This window comes from Narcine bancroftii, chromosome 12 (genome assembly GCF_036971445.1).
Source record: "Narcine bancroftii isolate sNarBan1 chromosome 12, sNarBan1.hap1, whole genome shotgun sequence".
Taxonomy (NCBI): Eukaryota; Metazoa; Chordata; class Chondrichthyes; order Torpediniformes; family Narcinidae; genus Narcine; species Narcine bancroftii.
Window position 1 is genome coordinate 67,403,570 of NC_091480.1, and position 15,990 is coordinate 67,419,559.

Here is a 15,990-nt window from a genome sequence, read left to right on the forward strand (position 1 = left end):
CGTTGACTGCTCACCAATGTGACCCTGCTTCACCTCGGCCGAACCAGAGATCAGAGCTCGCCTACTGACACATCGGAGCTGGCAACCTTGCTGGTTATGCAGTGACAAGAGAGAGGGTGAAGTTTTAGAAGTAACACAAGTAGATTTCTTTATAAAAACAAAACCACAAAAAAAATGTTCCACTTTGGAGGGAACGTTCTCCAGAAGGTTCTGTCCATTCCTTATCGATAGGCCAAAGGATATCAACCTCCTAGATTCTCACCACTTTCAAGTTCTGTGCATTACACTGAAGTGTGGAAGTTTCCTACTGTAGCAAGGTTTACTATTTCCTTCCAATCTTCTCCAGAGACAAGGAACTACATCCAGACCCCCAGACAGTCACAATGAAAAAGCAAACAAGGAAACGTTTGTGGAATAGATTTGCTGAAAGTACACCCAATGGATTAGTTCCGGGGCATAAACAGCGGAAATATTGCGCATTCTATCTCCTGTAAGTTAATTGTAGATGCAGGAAATGCAGGCTGATTTCATTAGGTGGACTTGGGGTTAAAGCACTGGGAGGGAAATTGCCAAAGCCTGCCCCCCCCCCCATCCCCAATCTTTGGCGAGATTCGATGGGCATTCGCTGCCCGCACAATTATAAATAGCTGGTGAATGAGCTGATGGATGGAGCCGGGCCAGTCAGTGGCTGTGATGCAGCACATGCCTGGAGCTCCCACTGAAGCCAGTGTTGGGGGGGTTGGGGCTGATGAAACAGTGGGACGGAAATCCCCATTGACACTGGAGGTCGGCTCAGTTCGCAATGTTGTTACAGCATCAGGGGCTGGGGTATGAATTCCCCCCCACCCCCCCCCACTGTCTGTGAGGAGCTTGTGACCTGCGTGGGTTTCCTCTGGAAGCTCGGGTGCCCTCCCTCCGTTTAAAAATGCATTTTAGGTTAATCAGGATATTTGGGTGGCACGGGCTTGTAGGCCGAAAGATAGGCAGACGTGCTTGGTGACATCCAATCATGCAAATGTATTACATGCCTGTAGAAATGTAGCTGGACCCCACAGTCATATTGACACATTCAATATGGGCATGCACACTCAATCCTGCAAGCATGCACGACAGTTAAGCATGTGTGTGATATACATGTAGATAATGTGCACAATTGATTATCAACATGCAGATGGACACAGAGGAGCCGCCATGTTCCTGCCACTCTCCATTCCTGGCTCACCACTGGCCATGGGAGGAGAGTTGCAGGCAGCTGGTGCGGGGCTTGGCTTGCGCTGACTGCTGATCAGAGAGGGCCTCTCGTTGCCAGGGGGTGCTGCTTGAAACGTTGCTTCTTTCCTTTTACAATCTAATACCAAGGGAGAGAGACAGCAGCAAGGCAGGTCCGAGAGAGGCAAAATGTTAATGTTCCAGATCTCACCAATTAAAGGAGCAGAGATAGCCAGACTGGGCCGGTCCCAGGTAGGTCAGGCCTGTCGATGCAGTACAACTGGTCTCAGTGCTCCTGGCCAGGAGCGGGGTGGGGGGAATGCATATTGCAATTGAGTGATTCATACCGCAAAGTTTCTCTCTGTGTGGTCACATGATTGCATGCACGAGTGTGTGGACTCTGCATGCATATCTGTCCGCTTGTGCATCTATAAGCATGTCAATGCCCATTATTATTGCACAGTGTCCTTTATGTAGCAAAGATAGATACATCACCGACATTTCGGGATTGGCCCTTCATCAAGGTGTGGACAAATTGTTGGCAGGTGCCCGAACAAAGTTGTGGAGGGAGGGGCAGGGGGAGGAGCACAGTCCCACAGGCAGGAGGTAATAGGTGGATAAGGGAGGGAGGGCACAGCAGCAAATGGGGGGGGGGGGGTGGGGTGGGGGGGGGGGCTCTGTGAATGGAGAGTGAAGGGGGTGGAGAGATGGAGGGAAGGAGACGGGGGAAGGGGAGGGGAGGGAGCAGAAACCGGAGAAGTCGACATTAATGCCATCCAGTTGGAGAGGTCCCAGATGGAAAATCAGGTACTGTTCCTCCAATTCACGGGTGGTCTTGTCATCCGCAGGATTGATTTACTGCGTCTGGTGCTCCCTTTGTGGCCTTCTCTACCACAGAGAGACTGGACACAGACTGAGCTTCACTGAGCCCCTGAGCTCTGTCCCAACCAATGACAGAGACCTCCCAGTGGCCGATCATTTCAAGTCCACACTCCACTCCCACATTGACATGTCTGTTGATGGCCTCATGTACTATCCCATCAAGACCACCCCTTCCTTCTCCACCTATTATCTCCTGCCTTTGCAATCATGCCTCCCCCCTTATCCTTGCGTTCGGGCGCCTGCCGACATTTTGTCCACACCATGATGAGGGGCTTGGGCCCGAAACGTTGGTTCTGTATCTTCACCTTTGCTACATAAAGGACGCTGTTGACCTGCTGAGTTTCCCCAGCGTATTGTGTGCTTTTACTTCAACCACAGAGTCCGCAGACTTCCGAGTTTTACTGCTCTCTCTGCATGTTTGACTATCTGCATGAGTGTATGTGTGATTGTGCATTTAAACATGCATCCATTAATATGCATGTATTTCAAGTACGTGCACAGCTAACTGCAGCCTACAATGTCTGTGCATCTAGATGTACTGTCTCTGTTCTATATTTGTGTGAATGGATGGTGTAAGGCATGTGTGCTGACCGACATGCATATTCAAACATGGCAACGTGCAAGCTAATCATGCTTGAATTTTATCTGCCTGCAAATGTCCACGTGCTGAAATGTTGAGATGTGCCAATTGGGATGCATGTTGGCATTCAATGTCTGCACATATGCATGCCAATTGGCACACGTGATTGTTAACATTTGCGTGTCCACACCAGCCATCATGTGTGTACACATGTGCCTATGTATGCTCGTCTGCAATTTCATTGCAGCACAATCATGTGTAGGTCTAGTTACACGGATCAACAAGTCAATTAACAGAGGGCAAAATCTTGTGCACGCATTATACATGTACAGTAGAAGTTCAAAAATCTGGACCACCCAAGAATCCAGACTTTTTGAAAACTCTCAAACCATTTAAATTTAGCGGGCTTCAATGTGCTTGCGTAAGCGCCACCGATGCACAGCGGCAACAAGCGAATATTTTGTGTCCATTCTTGTCAAGTGTTGACTTGATTCTTCTTTAACCCTTTGGACTCCGACCATTGTTAACCTTTCATAATAGGCCTTTTCACACCGCCCACGCTGCGGAAGATCCAACTGCGCTGGGTGGGTCACGTCTCCAGAATGGAGGACCATCGCCTTCCCAAGATTGTGTTATATGGCGAGCTCTCCACTGGCCACTGTGACAGAGGTGCACCAAAGAAGAGGTACAAGGACTGCCTAAAGAAATCTCTTGGTGCCTGCCACATTGACCACCGCCGGGGGGCTGATCTCGCCTCAAACCGTGCATCTTGGCGCCTCACAGTTCGGCGGGCAGCAACCTCCTTGGAAGAAGACCGCAGAGCCCACCTCACTGACAAAAGACAAAGGAGGAAAAACCCCAACACCCAACCCCAACCAACCAATTTTCCCCTGCAACTGCTGCAACCGTGTCTGCCTGTCCCGCATCGGACTTGTCAGCCACAAACGAGCCTGCAGCTGACGTGGACATTTACCCCTCCATAAATCTTCGTCCGCGAAGCCAAGCCAAAGAAGAAGAAGTAAAATGGAGACTCCCCGGAAATTTTCCCGGGAATCCTCCCGTGGACCTGCGGTATGAAAAGGTCGGCCTGGGAATTTTAAATGGGTCTGCGGCCATCCCCTCCCTGTGGTGTGAAAAAGAAAATGGCCGAGCAGGGGAAGCCTCGTGACGTCAGCGTTTGCATGCTGCATCCCATAGGAAATTAAAATTAAAAGATACTTACCGCCTGACAACAGCGAACCGCTTTGGCCCATTGTGACAGCAGCACAATGAGGGATGAGTGGCCGTCCTCGTTAACCATAATCCCTCATGCTGCTGAATTTCCCAGAGCGGTTCCAGTGGCGTGAGGGATTATGGGAAACAAAGTCAGCCATTCATCCCGCATTGTGCTGCCATCACGACGTGCTGAAGCTCGGGGGGGGAGAGAGACGGACGGGGGTCAGGTGACAAGCGATGGGCGGCCAAGGCTGGGGGCACTAGGGAGGGAGGGAGTGACCAACAGATGGGGGGGTGAATTTGCATAACGCACCATCAGTTTGGGGCAGGACTCCCCCTAAATTACTGGGGAGGGCAAATTCCAAAGAATTTAGACCGCTGTGTGAAAGGCGTGGGAGATCCTGAAGACCCAGGAATTTCACCGGGACAAAGTACAGTCACTGCTCCAATGCGGTGTGAAAACGGCTGGAATATTCTCTAGACTGGGTCCATGGGTAAACACCAGTACGAACCAGCTGGTGGTTGGATGTAAAACCAGTCCCAGGAAACAGGGAGACGGAGTATTGCACATGTTGGTCATCCCATGAAACCGGGACATGGAGTCCAATGGGTTAAAACTACTTGTTTTGATAAATGAAGTGCACTGTCTTTACAGATGAATAAATACCAAACTTTACCTGTTCATCTCTTCTTTATTCCTCCATAAATTTGAATTTTAAAAGTACAGCCTAAGAATCTGGTAAATCTAGACTGACCCAATCCCTGAGCGGTCTGGATTTTTGAACCACTGTGAGTGTGCATACAGGACCAAGCACACAAAGGTGGCACGGTCGGCGCGATGCTGTTTGAGTGCCAGCGATCAGGACCAGGGTTCCAATCCTGCGCTGTCTGTATTGAGTTTGTACGTATTCCCCGTGTCTGCAAGGGTTTCCCCTGGGAGCTCCGGTTTCCTCCCTCTGTTCGAAACATACCGGGGGGGTTGCAGGTTAATTGGGTGTAATTGGGCAGTGTGGACTGAAAGGGCTGGTTACTGTGCTATGTGTCTAAATTTTTTAAACTAACTATGTACATGCATGTTTGTATGGGTATAAATGTGCAATATTCTTCTGTGTGTGACTGCCTATGCGTGGACGTGACTCCGCACGTGTACCAATGGCCCGTCTCTGTACACGTGTGAGTGTTGATTAAATGGGACCATTGCTTGGAGCTGTACATGAAGAATAGCCCCCCTCCCCAAGCCTTCCCACTGCAGCCCGTGCGACGAGACGGCTTCATCAGAAGGGGGAAGAGGAAGGAAAAGCCGCAGGAGAAAGGTGGAAATCAAACTAGATTAAACTAGATCAGGAGATGGAGAGGGTGGGAAAGGAGGAAGGGAAGGAATAGAGGAGGAATGGAGCCAGAGAGATAAGGAAAAGCAAAGAGGAAACTGGGGGGGGTGGGGGATTATCGGAAACTGGAGAAGTCGATATTGATCAGAGTTTTTCGAAAATCTCTCTCCATTGTGACAATCGCTCGTCTTTCAATTTCAGAAAGGGGGGTGGGCGGATAATCAGATTCTTCCTGCATGCTGGTTTAGGAGAAGTCTGCTGTAATTGTACAAATGGAACACAAAACTGTCATGGCACAACAAGCGTTGAGATGCTGGCAGCGTTGAAGCAAATGGAAGTAGCCTGCACTTTGTTGTCGCAAGAAGTGAGTGCCCACTGAAATCTGGGCTTTGTGGGTTGAAAATGGGTTTTCATCAGCGTATTTTAAGCTCAGGGTCTCAGTCAACTGGGAGGCCCCTGTGGTAAAATCACACGGAAATGCTGAAGGAACTCAGCCAGTTTTTCAGCGTCCACAGGAGAGACAAAGGTACTTTGCCGATGTTTCGGGCCTGAGCCCTGCTTCAAGAAGGTAGACACATGGGAAAGAAAGAATGCCCATCAGATCTACTTCACGAAGAAATTGGTCAAGATTCAAGATTACTTTATTTAAATTTAAATGTAGACGAACAGCAGGGTAGCAGGTCCTTTTGGCCCATGAGTCCATGTCGTCGAATTTACACCCCATTAACCTACACCGGCCAGTACTTTTTAAATGGTGGGAGGAAACCGGAGTCCAGGGGAAAACCCACGCAGACACGGGGACAATGTACTCCTTACAGGCAGTGCAGGATTCGAACCCCAGTCCAGTCCCGATTGCTGGCGCTGTAAAGGCGTACGCTAATCTAATAAATCAGAAAATGTAACGTTACATGAAATTTCCTTTAGGCTACTGTGAGAGAGACAAAGATTCGCCATCAGCAGAAATTGCCCGGCACCCATTACAGTCAGAGGAAAAGAGTGTGTTGCGCCCCTCCCCCAACCCCCCTCCCCACAGAGTCACCGAGTGTCCATGGATTCACCTCCAGCACTCCCACGGCCCCCACAGCCACACAGCTAAACCATCAGGAACCCGAACTCCAGATGCAAACCTCCCAACAGGATCAGGAAGCTTCCAGTGCCCTCACATTCTGTCCGCTGCCACCCCTTCAGCCAGTTTCGAGCCAGGCTCCGGCAGTCCCCAGCATGGCACGGGTCCTTTGACCAGACTCTGTTCTTCAGCCACAGAGTCCCCTCACTGGTCTGCCACCGCCCCAAGCGTCATCTCCTCTTCTTCTCCTTCTCAAACGGGGGGGGTCTCCCCATTTTCTGGTGCTCTGCGCCAATATTAGGCAACCTCTTGTGGCCGCTGCCAACCACATTGGGCCCAGACCCCAGGATTTTAAATAAAACCACCGTCGGCACAGGCCATTTAAAGCCTATGCAGAGCCAACGGCCGTCCCACTGGGCGGTCGGCCCCCGAAGGAGAGCGCTGAGTCACCGCTCCCCACGGGTCTGCCCCAGCACCAGTATTGCCGTTATAGCAGAAGATCCTCTGGACCAGACCAGATGGGTTCACTGGTGAGTGTGACCGGGCTGGGTGCAAAAGCCCTGGATGGGAATTCTGTGACACATCTAGTAACTAAATAGCGACATGCCCTTCGCTCCAGGCAAGATGACACATGAAAGGATGGCATGGTCTTCAAAAAGCAAACGCTGGTTGCTTAGTTCTGAAAATATGCCGATGCTTAATACTTCAAATCGTAAGTGCTTCTAGTTTTCAAAAAAAAAACCCATCGCCAAACACAGCCAAAATTGGGGAACTTGGTGGGGTGGGGGGGGGGGGGGGGAAGAAAATGAGAGGTCATTTGCCTTTGCCGACTCCCAAAAGAGCTTGATAGCGGGGCAGCTGGGGCAATCAGAAGGGCAGAGGGCAGATCCAGCGCAGCTTCCCACGCTGAGGATTTGCCTGACCTGCGGGGTAGGTTGTTGGCTTCTTAATCGCGGTGAGAGTTGTCCCCAGGGGCAGGGGATTCAAACCGCTGCAACTTTATTTGGGTTTGCCAATGAGCAAACAAGAACTAATGCAGTTCGTATGGATTTAAAAAAAACTGGCCCCTTCTGTCACCCTTGGAGGATTGAAGGTGGATCTAACTCTGAATTCGGCCTGCCAATCTCAACAGGAAATATTGCTGGAAGAACACCGAGTTCTAAGGGTATAAATACTCTCACAGATGCTCGTACATGTTTCAAACAACCTAATTGCGCACGCTCTTTCTTTCTCTCTCTCTCTCTCTCTCTCTCTCACTCTCTCTCTCTCCCCCCTTCTCCCCCACCCCACCAACACAGCTGTACAGCTGGGACCTCCCTTGTGTTCTGTGGATGGCTGGAATCCTAGGAATGCAGAGTGTGCTTTTGATTCAAACGATATGCCTTTGGAATTCAGTTCAGTGAACATCTGACACCCGTGCTGGGTTGAGGGAGGGGGGGGGGGGGGAGGGATGGACAAGGCTGTTTTTAGCGGGCAATGGGAGTGAAAGGGGAGAGGTGTGCTTCATGGTGGGAAGACGGGGCTTTCCCTTCGCCCTGTCGAATAAGAACCCCCCCCCACCCCCACCACCGACTGACTCTGGAGGCTGCAATCGTGGCATTCTTGCAATCGTGGCACGTTGCTGTATGGACTGCTTGCCAGTTCCCCACCACCCTCCTCCCCGCCCAAGTCTGTGCCAATAGAACTGGAGCTCATCCAACCTTTCCTGGCGATCAGAGCATTTGTACTTCCAAATGACGCCAAAGGATGTAAAGGTCATGACCCACTCCCACCGAATGAGAAGCGTGCATTAACCATTTCGGGCTTGAGGTAACCCCAGCACTGCTCTTCCTCCCTCTTGATCAAATCCCTCCACGGGTTCACCTTCTCCCACCTCAATTTTAATCATTCCATCACTCTTCTGTGACTCCTAACCCCAAGCTCGGTGTTCCCTCTCCAAACCTCCCGACTTTGTGCTCATCAGAGGAACCTCCCCTTAAAACCGTTGTCTTAGGCCTGCCCTGTTGGCTCAGTGTCAAATTTTGTTTCCAATTACCCTCCTGTGAAGCACCTGTTAAAGGCACAATGTAAATGCAAGTTGTTGTTGTTAACACTTTCAAAAAACAGAACATTTAAAATGGAACAGATTTACATTGCTGGTATCTCACCATGTCATTTCAACCAAAGGCCAGGGAACGTATGTACTCGTGAAATAGTTGAGTTACTTGGACCAATTTTTCGGGTCAAATTTAAGGGGGAGGGGGTCGACTTTGACACGGGTCATACTTTTGACCACAGTCAGTACCTGCATCGCTCAGGAGCTTGGATGGCCGGGACTGGGTGGTAAGTCCGCATTTGGGGCGTTGTGAGCTCGGATGGACGACCGGAGCCACGTGCTCAGGCTGTCAGGTGCTCGGATCCGTGGTCGGACCATCAGGAGCTTGGTTGGGCGGGTGGCCGGGGTGAGGATGGATGTGCGATTGGAGCATTGGGAGCTCAGTTGGGCAGACAATTGGGGGCAAAAATAGGAGGGGAGGTTTGACGTTTACATGGATCACATGGAAAACAGGCAATTTTGGGGACAATAAAAGAAGGGGGGGGGGGGTCAACTATTACACGAGCATATACACTATATATTCTTCATGAAATAGCTCCTTGAAAGGGTTTCACAGAATAGTCAACAGTTACCAGAGCCTGTCTTGTTTGCAACCATATTGTGGCTTCACCCTCTTAAGGATCGGGGCTGATTCTGTTCAAAGGGGAAATGCACCCATCACAACAAACCGCATGGTTATCACCTCTCTTCTTCACTTCGTTCCTGCACTGCATGTCATCTGGCCATCTAATGTGAGCGCCTGCCACCAAGACCCCACTGCAAGTGTTTCTGCCGCCTTCCTCAGCCTTGCTGCCACCTCTGGTTGACCTCCACTAAAATGCCGAGACTGGGAAAGACCGCTGCGAAGAGTTCAGGCAGAAAGGGCGAGGGGGTGGCAGGGGCGGGGAAGGTTCTTCGAGCTTGTGTCCCCCCCCTCCCCAGAAACTGGCGGGAAATGTCAAACACTGTGGAGGTGGAGTCTCCTACCTTTACACTTGTTGGTGGTCTTGTCCAAAATGGCTTTTGTGGAAACGATTTTGCCATATCTGTTAAAAAGCAAAAGAGGTATTGAGAGACAGCAAAGATGAATGAAGCATCTGGGCTTCCTGCTCTTGCCATTGAGGCGTGAATTACATCACATGGAAATGCTGCAGGAACTCAGCCGGTCTCACGGCTTCTTCCGTGAAGAAGGGCTCAGGCCCGAAACGTCGGCAATGGATTTTTCTCTCCTGTGGACACTGCGAGACCGGCTGAGTTCCTGCAGCATTTCCGTGTGTTTTTACTACAATCACAGCGTCTGCAGCCTTTCGTGTTTGACTCTTCCCAATGCAGAAGTCCTTGCCCAGCGTGTTGACTTTCACACCTGCATCTCTGAGACAAAACTCTGCAACTTCAAATCCCGTTCCAAATGCTCAAGTGAAATAAACTGGACTGCTTCTCCATCAGTGTGCTGAAAGGGTACAGCCCCTTCAGCCCACAATGTAATCCTCCCGTAACCCTCTATGCTTCTTCCATCCCTGGGCCTCTCTAAGAGACTCTTAAATGGCCCTAATGTTCCAGCCTCCACCACCACCCCGGGAAAGCATTCCAGGCACCCACTTATTTTCCTCCACTCACCTTATAGAGAGGCCCTCTTATATCCAGGGAAAAAGTGCTGGCAGTCCATCCAACCCAAGCCCATCATAATCTTATACACCTCCCATCCTTTGTTGCTCCAAAGCTCAGTCAACCTTGCTTCATATGACATGTCCTTCAATCCAGACAAGATGCTGGGGAATCTCCTCTGCACCCTCTACAAAGCACCTGCTCCTTCTGGGATGAGACATTAAACAGTGGTCCCATCTGGGGTGGGGGTTGGGGGGGGGGGGGATGGTGCAAGAGATCTTACTGTGCTCTTTCCAAGAGAGGGGAACATTATCCCTCAACAAACTCCTTATTATCAGGCTGTTTATCTCATTATTCTTCATGGGAGCAGGTTGTGCACAAAGTGACCATCCCAGTCTGAAATACCTCATATCAGAATCAGAATTTATTGTCATGAACAAGTCTCAAAATTTGTTGTTCTGCAGCACCATCACAGGGCAAACATTTCTATAAACCACCTTACAACAATAAATAAAAATAGATCACAAAAAGGTCAAAGTGAGGAAGAGTCTCTGCTTCATTGTTCATTCAGGAATCTGATGGCGGAGGGGAAGAAGCTGTCCTTGTGCCACTGGGTGCTCGTCTTCAGGCTCCTGTACCTTTTCCCCGATGGTAGCAGAGTGAAGAGGGCATGGCCTGGGTGGTGGTGGGGGGGGGGGGGGGTCTTTGAGGACAGAGGCTGCTTTTTTAAGAGACCACCTCATGTAGATGTCCTTGATAAAATGAAGTCTGGTGCCTGTGATGTTGCAGGTCGAGTTAACAACCCTCTAAAGTTTATTCTTATCCTAAGCATTGGCACCTCCATACCAGACAGTGATGCAACCAGCCAGAATGTTCTCCATGGTCCACCTGTAGAAGTTTTCGAGAGTCTTCTGAACCTCCTCAAACACCTCACAAAGTATAGCTGCTGGTGACATGGAGGCTCCAGGACAGATCCTCAGAGAGGTTGACACCAGAAATTAGAGTTTCTTGACCCTCTCCATTGGTGACCCCTTGATGAGGACTGGGTCATGTTCCCTTGACTTCCTCCTGAAGTCCACAATCATTTATTTGGTTTTGCTGACATTGAGCGCAACGTTGTCGTCATTACAACATTCAATGACCTGATCTATCTCCCTCCTGTACGTCTCCTCATTGTCGTTTGTGATTCTGCCGACAACTGTGGTGTCATCGAGAAATTTGTAGATGGCATTGGAATTGTGCCTGGCCACGCAGTCACGGGCAATGGGCTAACACCAATGATTGTGGATTTCAGGAGGAAGTCAGGGGAACATGATCCAGTCCTCATCGAGGGGTCAGTAGTGGACTGGATCAAGAAATTCAAATTCCTGGGTGTGCACATCTCCAAGGATCTGTCCTGAAGCCTCCACATTGATGCAATCACAAAGAAGGCTTGCCAGCGGCTATACTTTGTGAGGAGATTCGGTACGCCATCGAAGAAAACTTCTACAGGTAGACCATGGAGAGCATTCTGGCTGGTTGCATCACTGTCTAGTACGGAGGTGCCAACTCTCAGGACAAGAATAAACTCCAGAGGGTTGTTAACTCAGCCGGCATCATCACATCACCAGACTTCACGCCATCAAGGACATCTACAAGAGGGGGTGTCTTAAAAAAGCAGCCTCTATCCTCAAAGACCCCCCCCCCCCACCCACCACCCAGGCCAGGCTCTCTTCACTCTGCTACCATTGGGGAAAAGGTACAGGAGCCTGGAGACAAGCACTCAGCGGCACAAGGACAGCTTCTTCCCCTCCGCCATCAGATTCCTGAATGGACAATGAACCACAGACACGGCCTCACTTTTGGTGCACTATTATTTTTATTTTTTATAGTAATGTTGTAAGATGGTTATAATATGAATGTTTGCCCTGTGACGCTGCCACAAAATATCGAATTTCATGACTTGTTCATGACAATAAATCCTGATTCTGATGAGGAGGAACTGTTTTCCCCAGAGGGTGGGGAATCCGTGGAATTCATTGCCCATTGAAGCAGCAGAGGTGATCTCAGTAAATATATTTAAGATAAGGTTGGATAGATTTTTACACAGTCGGGGAATTAAGGGATGTGGGAAAAAGGTAGGTCGGAGGAGAAGAGCCCATCATCAGATCAGCCGTGATCGCACTGAATGACGGAGCTGGACTTGACGGGCCGGATGGCCGACTCCTGCTCCTGTTTATTATGTTATAAGAAGCCCAATTGATTGACATGCCATCCATCACCCTGAACACTCACTCCCTCCAGTACTGGCACACAGTGATGGCAGTGTGTACCATCCACAGAATGTACCACACTTACCAGCGCAGGCTACCCTGACAGCACTGCTCACATCTGCTCCACGATCATCCTCAACACTGGGGTCCCATAAGGGCCTGTACTCAACCCCCTTCAATACCCCTTGACTGGGTATCAAACACCACTCCAACTCCATCCATAAATTCGTGCCTCCGTCGTAGGTGAGATCTCTAACAATGACGTGTTGGATTATTTTGAAACGTTAAATGTAGATATTCAGCACGGGATCAGGCCCTTTCGGCCCACGAGCCCATGCTGCCCAATTACACCCAATTAACCTACACCCCCCACCCCCCCCGTACATTTCGATTGGTGGGAGGAAACTGGAGCCCCCGGGGAAAACCCATACCCACACCCACACACACACACACACACACACAGAGAACATACCAACAGCACACAAATCAAATCCAGATCATTAAGGCTGTAACAGGTTGCAGCACCAATATGGAAGGGAGGTACGGGGAGTCATGGTTGGGCGTCAGCACATCTCTTCCTCAATGTTAGCAAAGCCAAGGAGCTGGTTCGAGGCTTCGGGAACAGGGTGGAGCTCGCTCCCTGGACCACATCATTGGTGCTGAGGTGGAGATGGTTGACAGCTGTAAGTTCCTCGTACAGGAGGGAGATAGATCAGGTCATTGAATGTTGTAATGACGACAACCTTGCGCTCAATGTCAGCAAAACCAAGGAGATGATTGTGGACTTCAGGAGGAACTCAGGGGAACACCACCCAGTCCTCATCAAGGGGTCAGCAATGGAGAGGGTCGAGAACCTCTAATTTCTGGGTGTCATCCTCTCTGAGGATCTGTCCTGGAGCCTCCATGTCACCAGGAATATCTCCCAGTGATGTGTCCTGGACCAGCCACTTCAACACAATGGCCAAGCAAGCATTCCAGCACCTCTGTTACCTCAGGATATTCGGCATGTTACCTGCATCCCTGAACAACTTCTGCACATGCACTGGTGGAAGTATCCTGTCAGGGTGCATCACTGTGTGGGACGGGAGCTGCTCCGCGCAAGTCCACAACGAACTGCACAGTTTTGTGAATGTGGATCAATCACACACACCCCTTCCCCTCCATCGACCCCGTCTACACCTCATCACACCCCGTCCCTCCATCAACTCTGTCTTCACCTCCCACTGTCTTGGAAAAGAAGCTAACATATTAAAAGACTTGCCCCACCCCTTGCCATACTCTTCACCACCACCCTCCTCCCCTGTTGAGATTAACGAGTGTGAGATTACGCAGCACCATATTAAGGACAGTTTCTTTTCCACAGTTATCGGACTCCTGCAAGAACCCTGCACCAGTAACATGAAGCTGTGTTTGCTCCGTATTGGTCTCTCTCTGCTCGTATTGGTCTCTGCAACTCTGCATTTCTGTACTGTGTTTTATTGTGAGATGTTCCAGTCAAATGCTCGCAAAAAACTTAATCACAGCACCTTGATATGTGCAACGGTGAACAAACTCAAGTTCAAAGCCACACCATCTACAACAAGGAAAGTCAAAGGCAGACGGCGCATGTGAGCAACATGTCCAATTCCCCTTTCATTCACACCCCATTGCTATTCCTTTCTTCATTACTACTGGCCTCTGTATGCCCCTGTCCAACTACAAATGACCCGCTGTGTTCCACTGGTACGGCATTCAGATCTTGCCCATGGCACACAGCCACAAACAGAAGGAGGAATTGTGCCAATGTGCCTTGAACTCTGATGTGAAATAATCCATTGGCACAGATCAACATTTCAGAATGTGTCCTTCACAATATGTGCACATAAATCTTAAAGAGAAAAGCAATTTCATAATTAATCTTTCCAAATCAATGGAGTGACCTCATCTCTCTAATTTAAGATGTGCCCAGTGGTAATTAACTTCAGAATCAGAACCAGGATTTATTGTCATGAACATGTCATGAAATTTGTTGTTTCGCAGCAGCGTCACAGGGCAAACGTTTCTATAAATAACATTTCAAAGAGAAATAAATGGGGCAAAAAAATAGGAATCTGCTGGCGGAAGGGAAGAAGCTGTTCTTGCGTCTCTGGGTGCTCGTCTTCAGGCTCCTGTACCTTTTCCCCGATGGAAGCAGAGTGAAGAGGAGCTGGCCTGGGTGGTGGGGGACCTTGAGGATAGAGGCTGCTTTCTTAAGACACCGCCTCACGTAGATGTCCTCGATCACAGATTGAGTTAACAACCCTCTGGAGATCTTTTTCTTGTCCTGTGCATTGGCTTCTCCGTACCAGACAGTGATGCAACCAGCCAGAATGCTCTGCATGTAGAAATTTTCTACTTTCACCTGTAGAAATTTTCAAGTGCTTTTGGTGACATACCGAATCTCCTCATGAAGTATAGCCACTTCTTGGTGATTGCATCGACATGGAAGCATCAGGACAGATGTTGACACCCAGGAATTTGAAGTTTCTTGGCCTTCTGATTTCTTGGCATTGCCCGAGACAAGGAGACCCAACTCCCACAGCAGAATGAAAGACACGATGAATTGCAAGGATCACTGGTCCAAACAATAGCAGAACGCCTGACGTTCAACGGGAGCCTGCCATAAAAGCCCCTCTGAGTCCCCACTGCATTCTGTCTTTTGGTACATTGCAGGGTCTTTTGGTACATTTTGCAGGGTCTCCCTCCAGCTGCTGGAGGAAGAAAGAGGCTGCAGCCAGTCCTTCCTGACCCACCCATTTTACACCTCCAGCTGCAAATGATATTAACGTATTTAGTGGTTTTTGCTTTCTCAACGCAAGTTGTGACATTATTGGTCTGTGGAAGAATATTTTAATAACCGTTCTGAATTCTCATCAAATGTGGGGTTATAACTGTTGGGAAGGTTCTTACTTATTTGCTTCCACACTGGATATACATGCTGGACTAAATGCTCCCCCTCTGGCCAGGGCATGCCCTTCCATTCCATTGTCTGGCCTGGAACACGTACCTCACGTTCACCAGGGGTTACCAGTCCAATCCAACGGCTGTGATGGGCCGGCACACTTCACCAATTCAGCCCAACCTACAATCCCTGTATGTGGCAGGAAACTGGAGCACCCAGAGGAAATTCACGCAGGGACAGGGGGAACGTACAAACTCCTCACGACCAGCGCTAGAATCGAATCCGGGACGCTGGCGCTGTAGTAGTGTTGTGCTGACACTAACCATGCCGCCCTATCTCACCAAGATTAACCAACAACCCCTCATGTTTTGGCTCTGAGTTCAGATGCCCCTGTGGCCAAGACCCCTACTCTGCGCAAACTGAAGCAAGCTCCCTGGTGTGGGTTAAGGGGTGACTTTAAGACCAGGATTCTAAAATAATTGGCAAGAGAGATCATGGGGCTACATAATCTTAAGGCTCAGAGCCAATGCTTTCAGTATCAACCTGGAGGTCTACGCGTCCGACGTCTATTTCTCCATGTCCTACTACTTCGACCGTGATGACATTGCATTGAAGAACTTTGCCTGCTTTGTTCTGGAGCGGTCTCATGAGGAGCTCGAGCATGAGAAACTGATGAAACACATGGAAGTCCTTCCACTGAAAGGCTATCTGTGTAAAGCTTAATCAGCAAACCTGAGATTGCTGGATAAAGATAGGCAATTATTAATGTTGCTGATGACCCAAAGATAAATCAGAACCTCGGTTGTGAAGAGACATGAGGTTATAATTGTAAAAAGAAGCTTAAGAAGGAAATTAGGAC

At 49.5% G+C, this 15,990-nt stretch overlaps 1 protein-coding gene across 6 annotated transcripts in view; it reads right to left on the reverse strand.

The window, feature by feature from the left end:
* Positions 1 to 15,990, reverse strand: part of LOC138747444 (RNA-binding motif, single-stranded-interacting protein 2-like) — a 227,309-nt gene that overhangs the window by 62,721 nt on the left and 148,598 nt on the right. For all 6 annotated transcript variants that reach the window (XM_069906672.1, XM_069906668.1, XM_069906667.1 and 3 more), the window contains one exon: positions 9,342 to 9,400. In XM_069906672.1, coding sequence (XP_069762773.1) covers positions 9,342 to 9,400 — 59 coding nt within the window. The remainder of the gene's footprint in view (positions 1 to 9,341; positions 9,401 to 15,990) is intronic.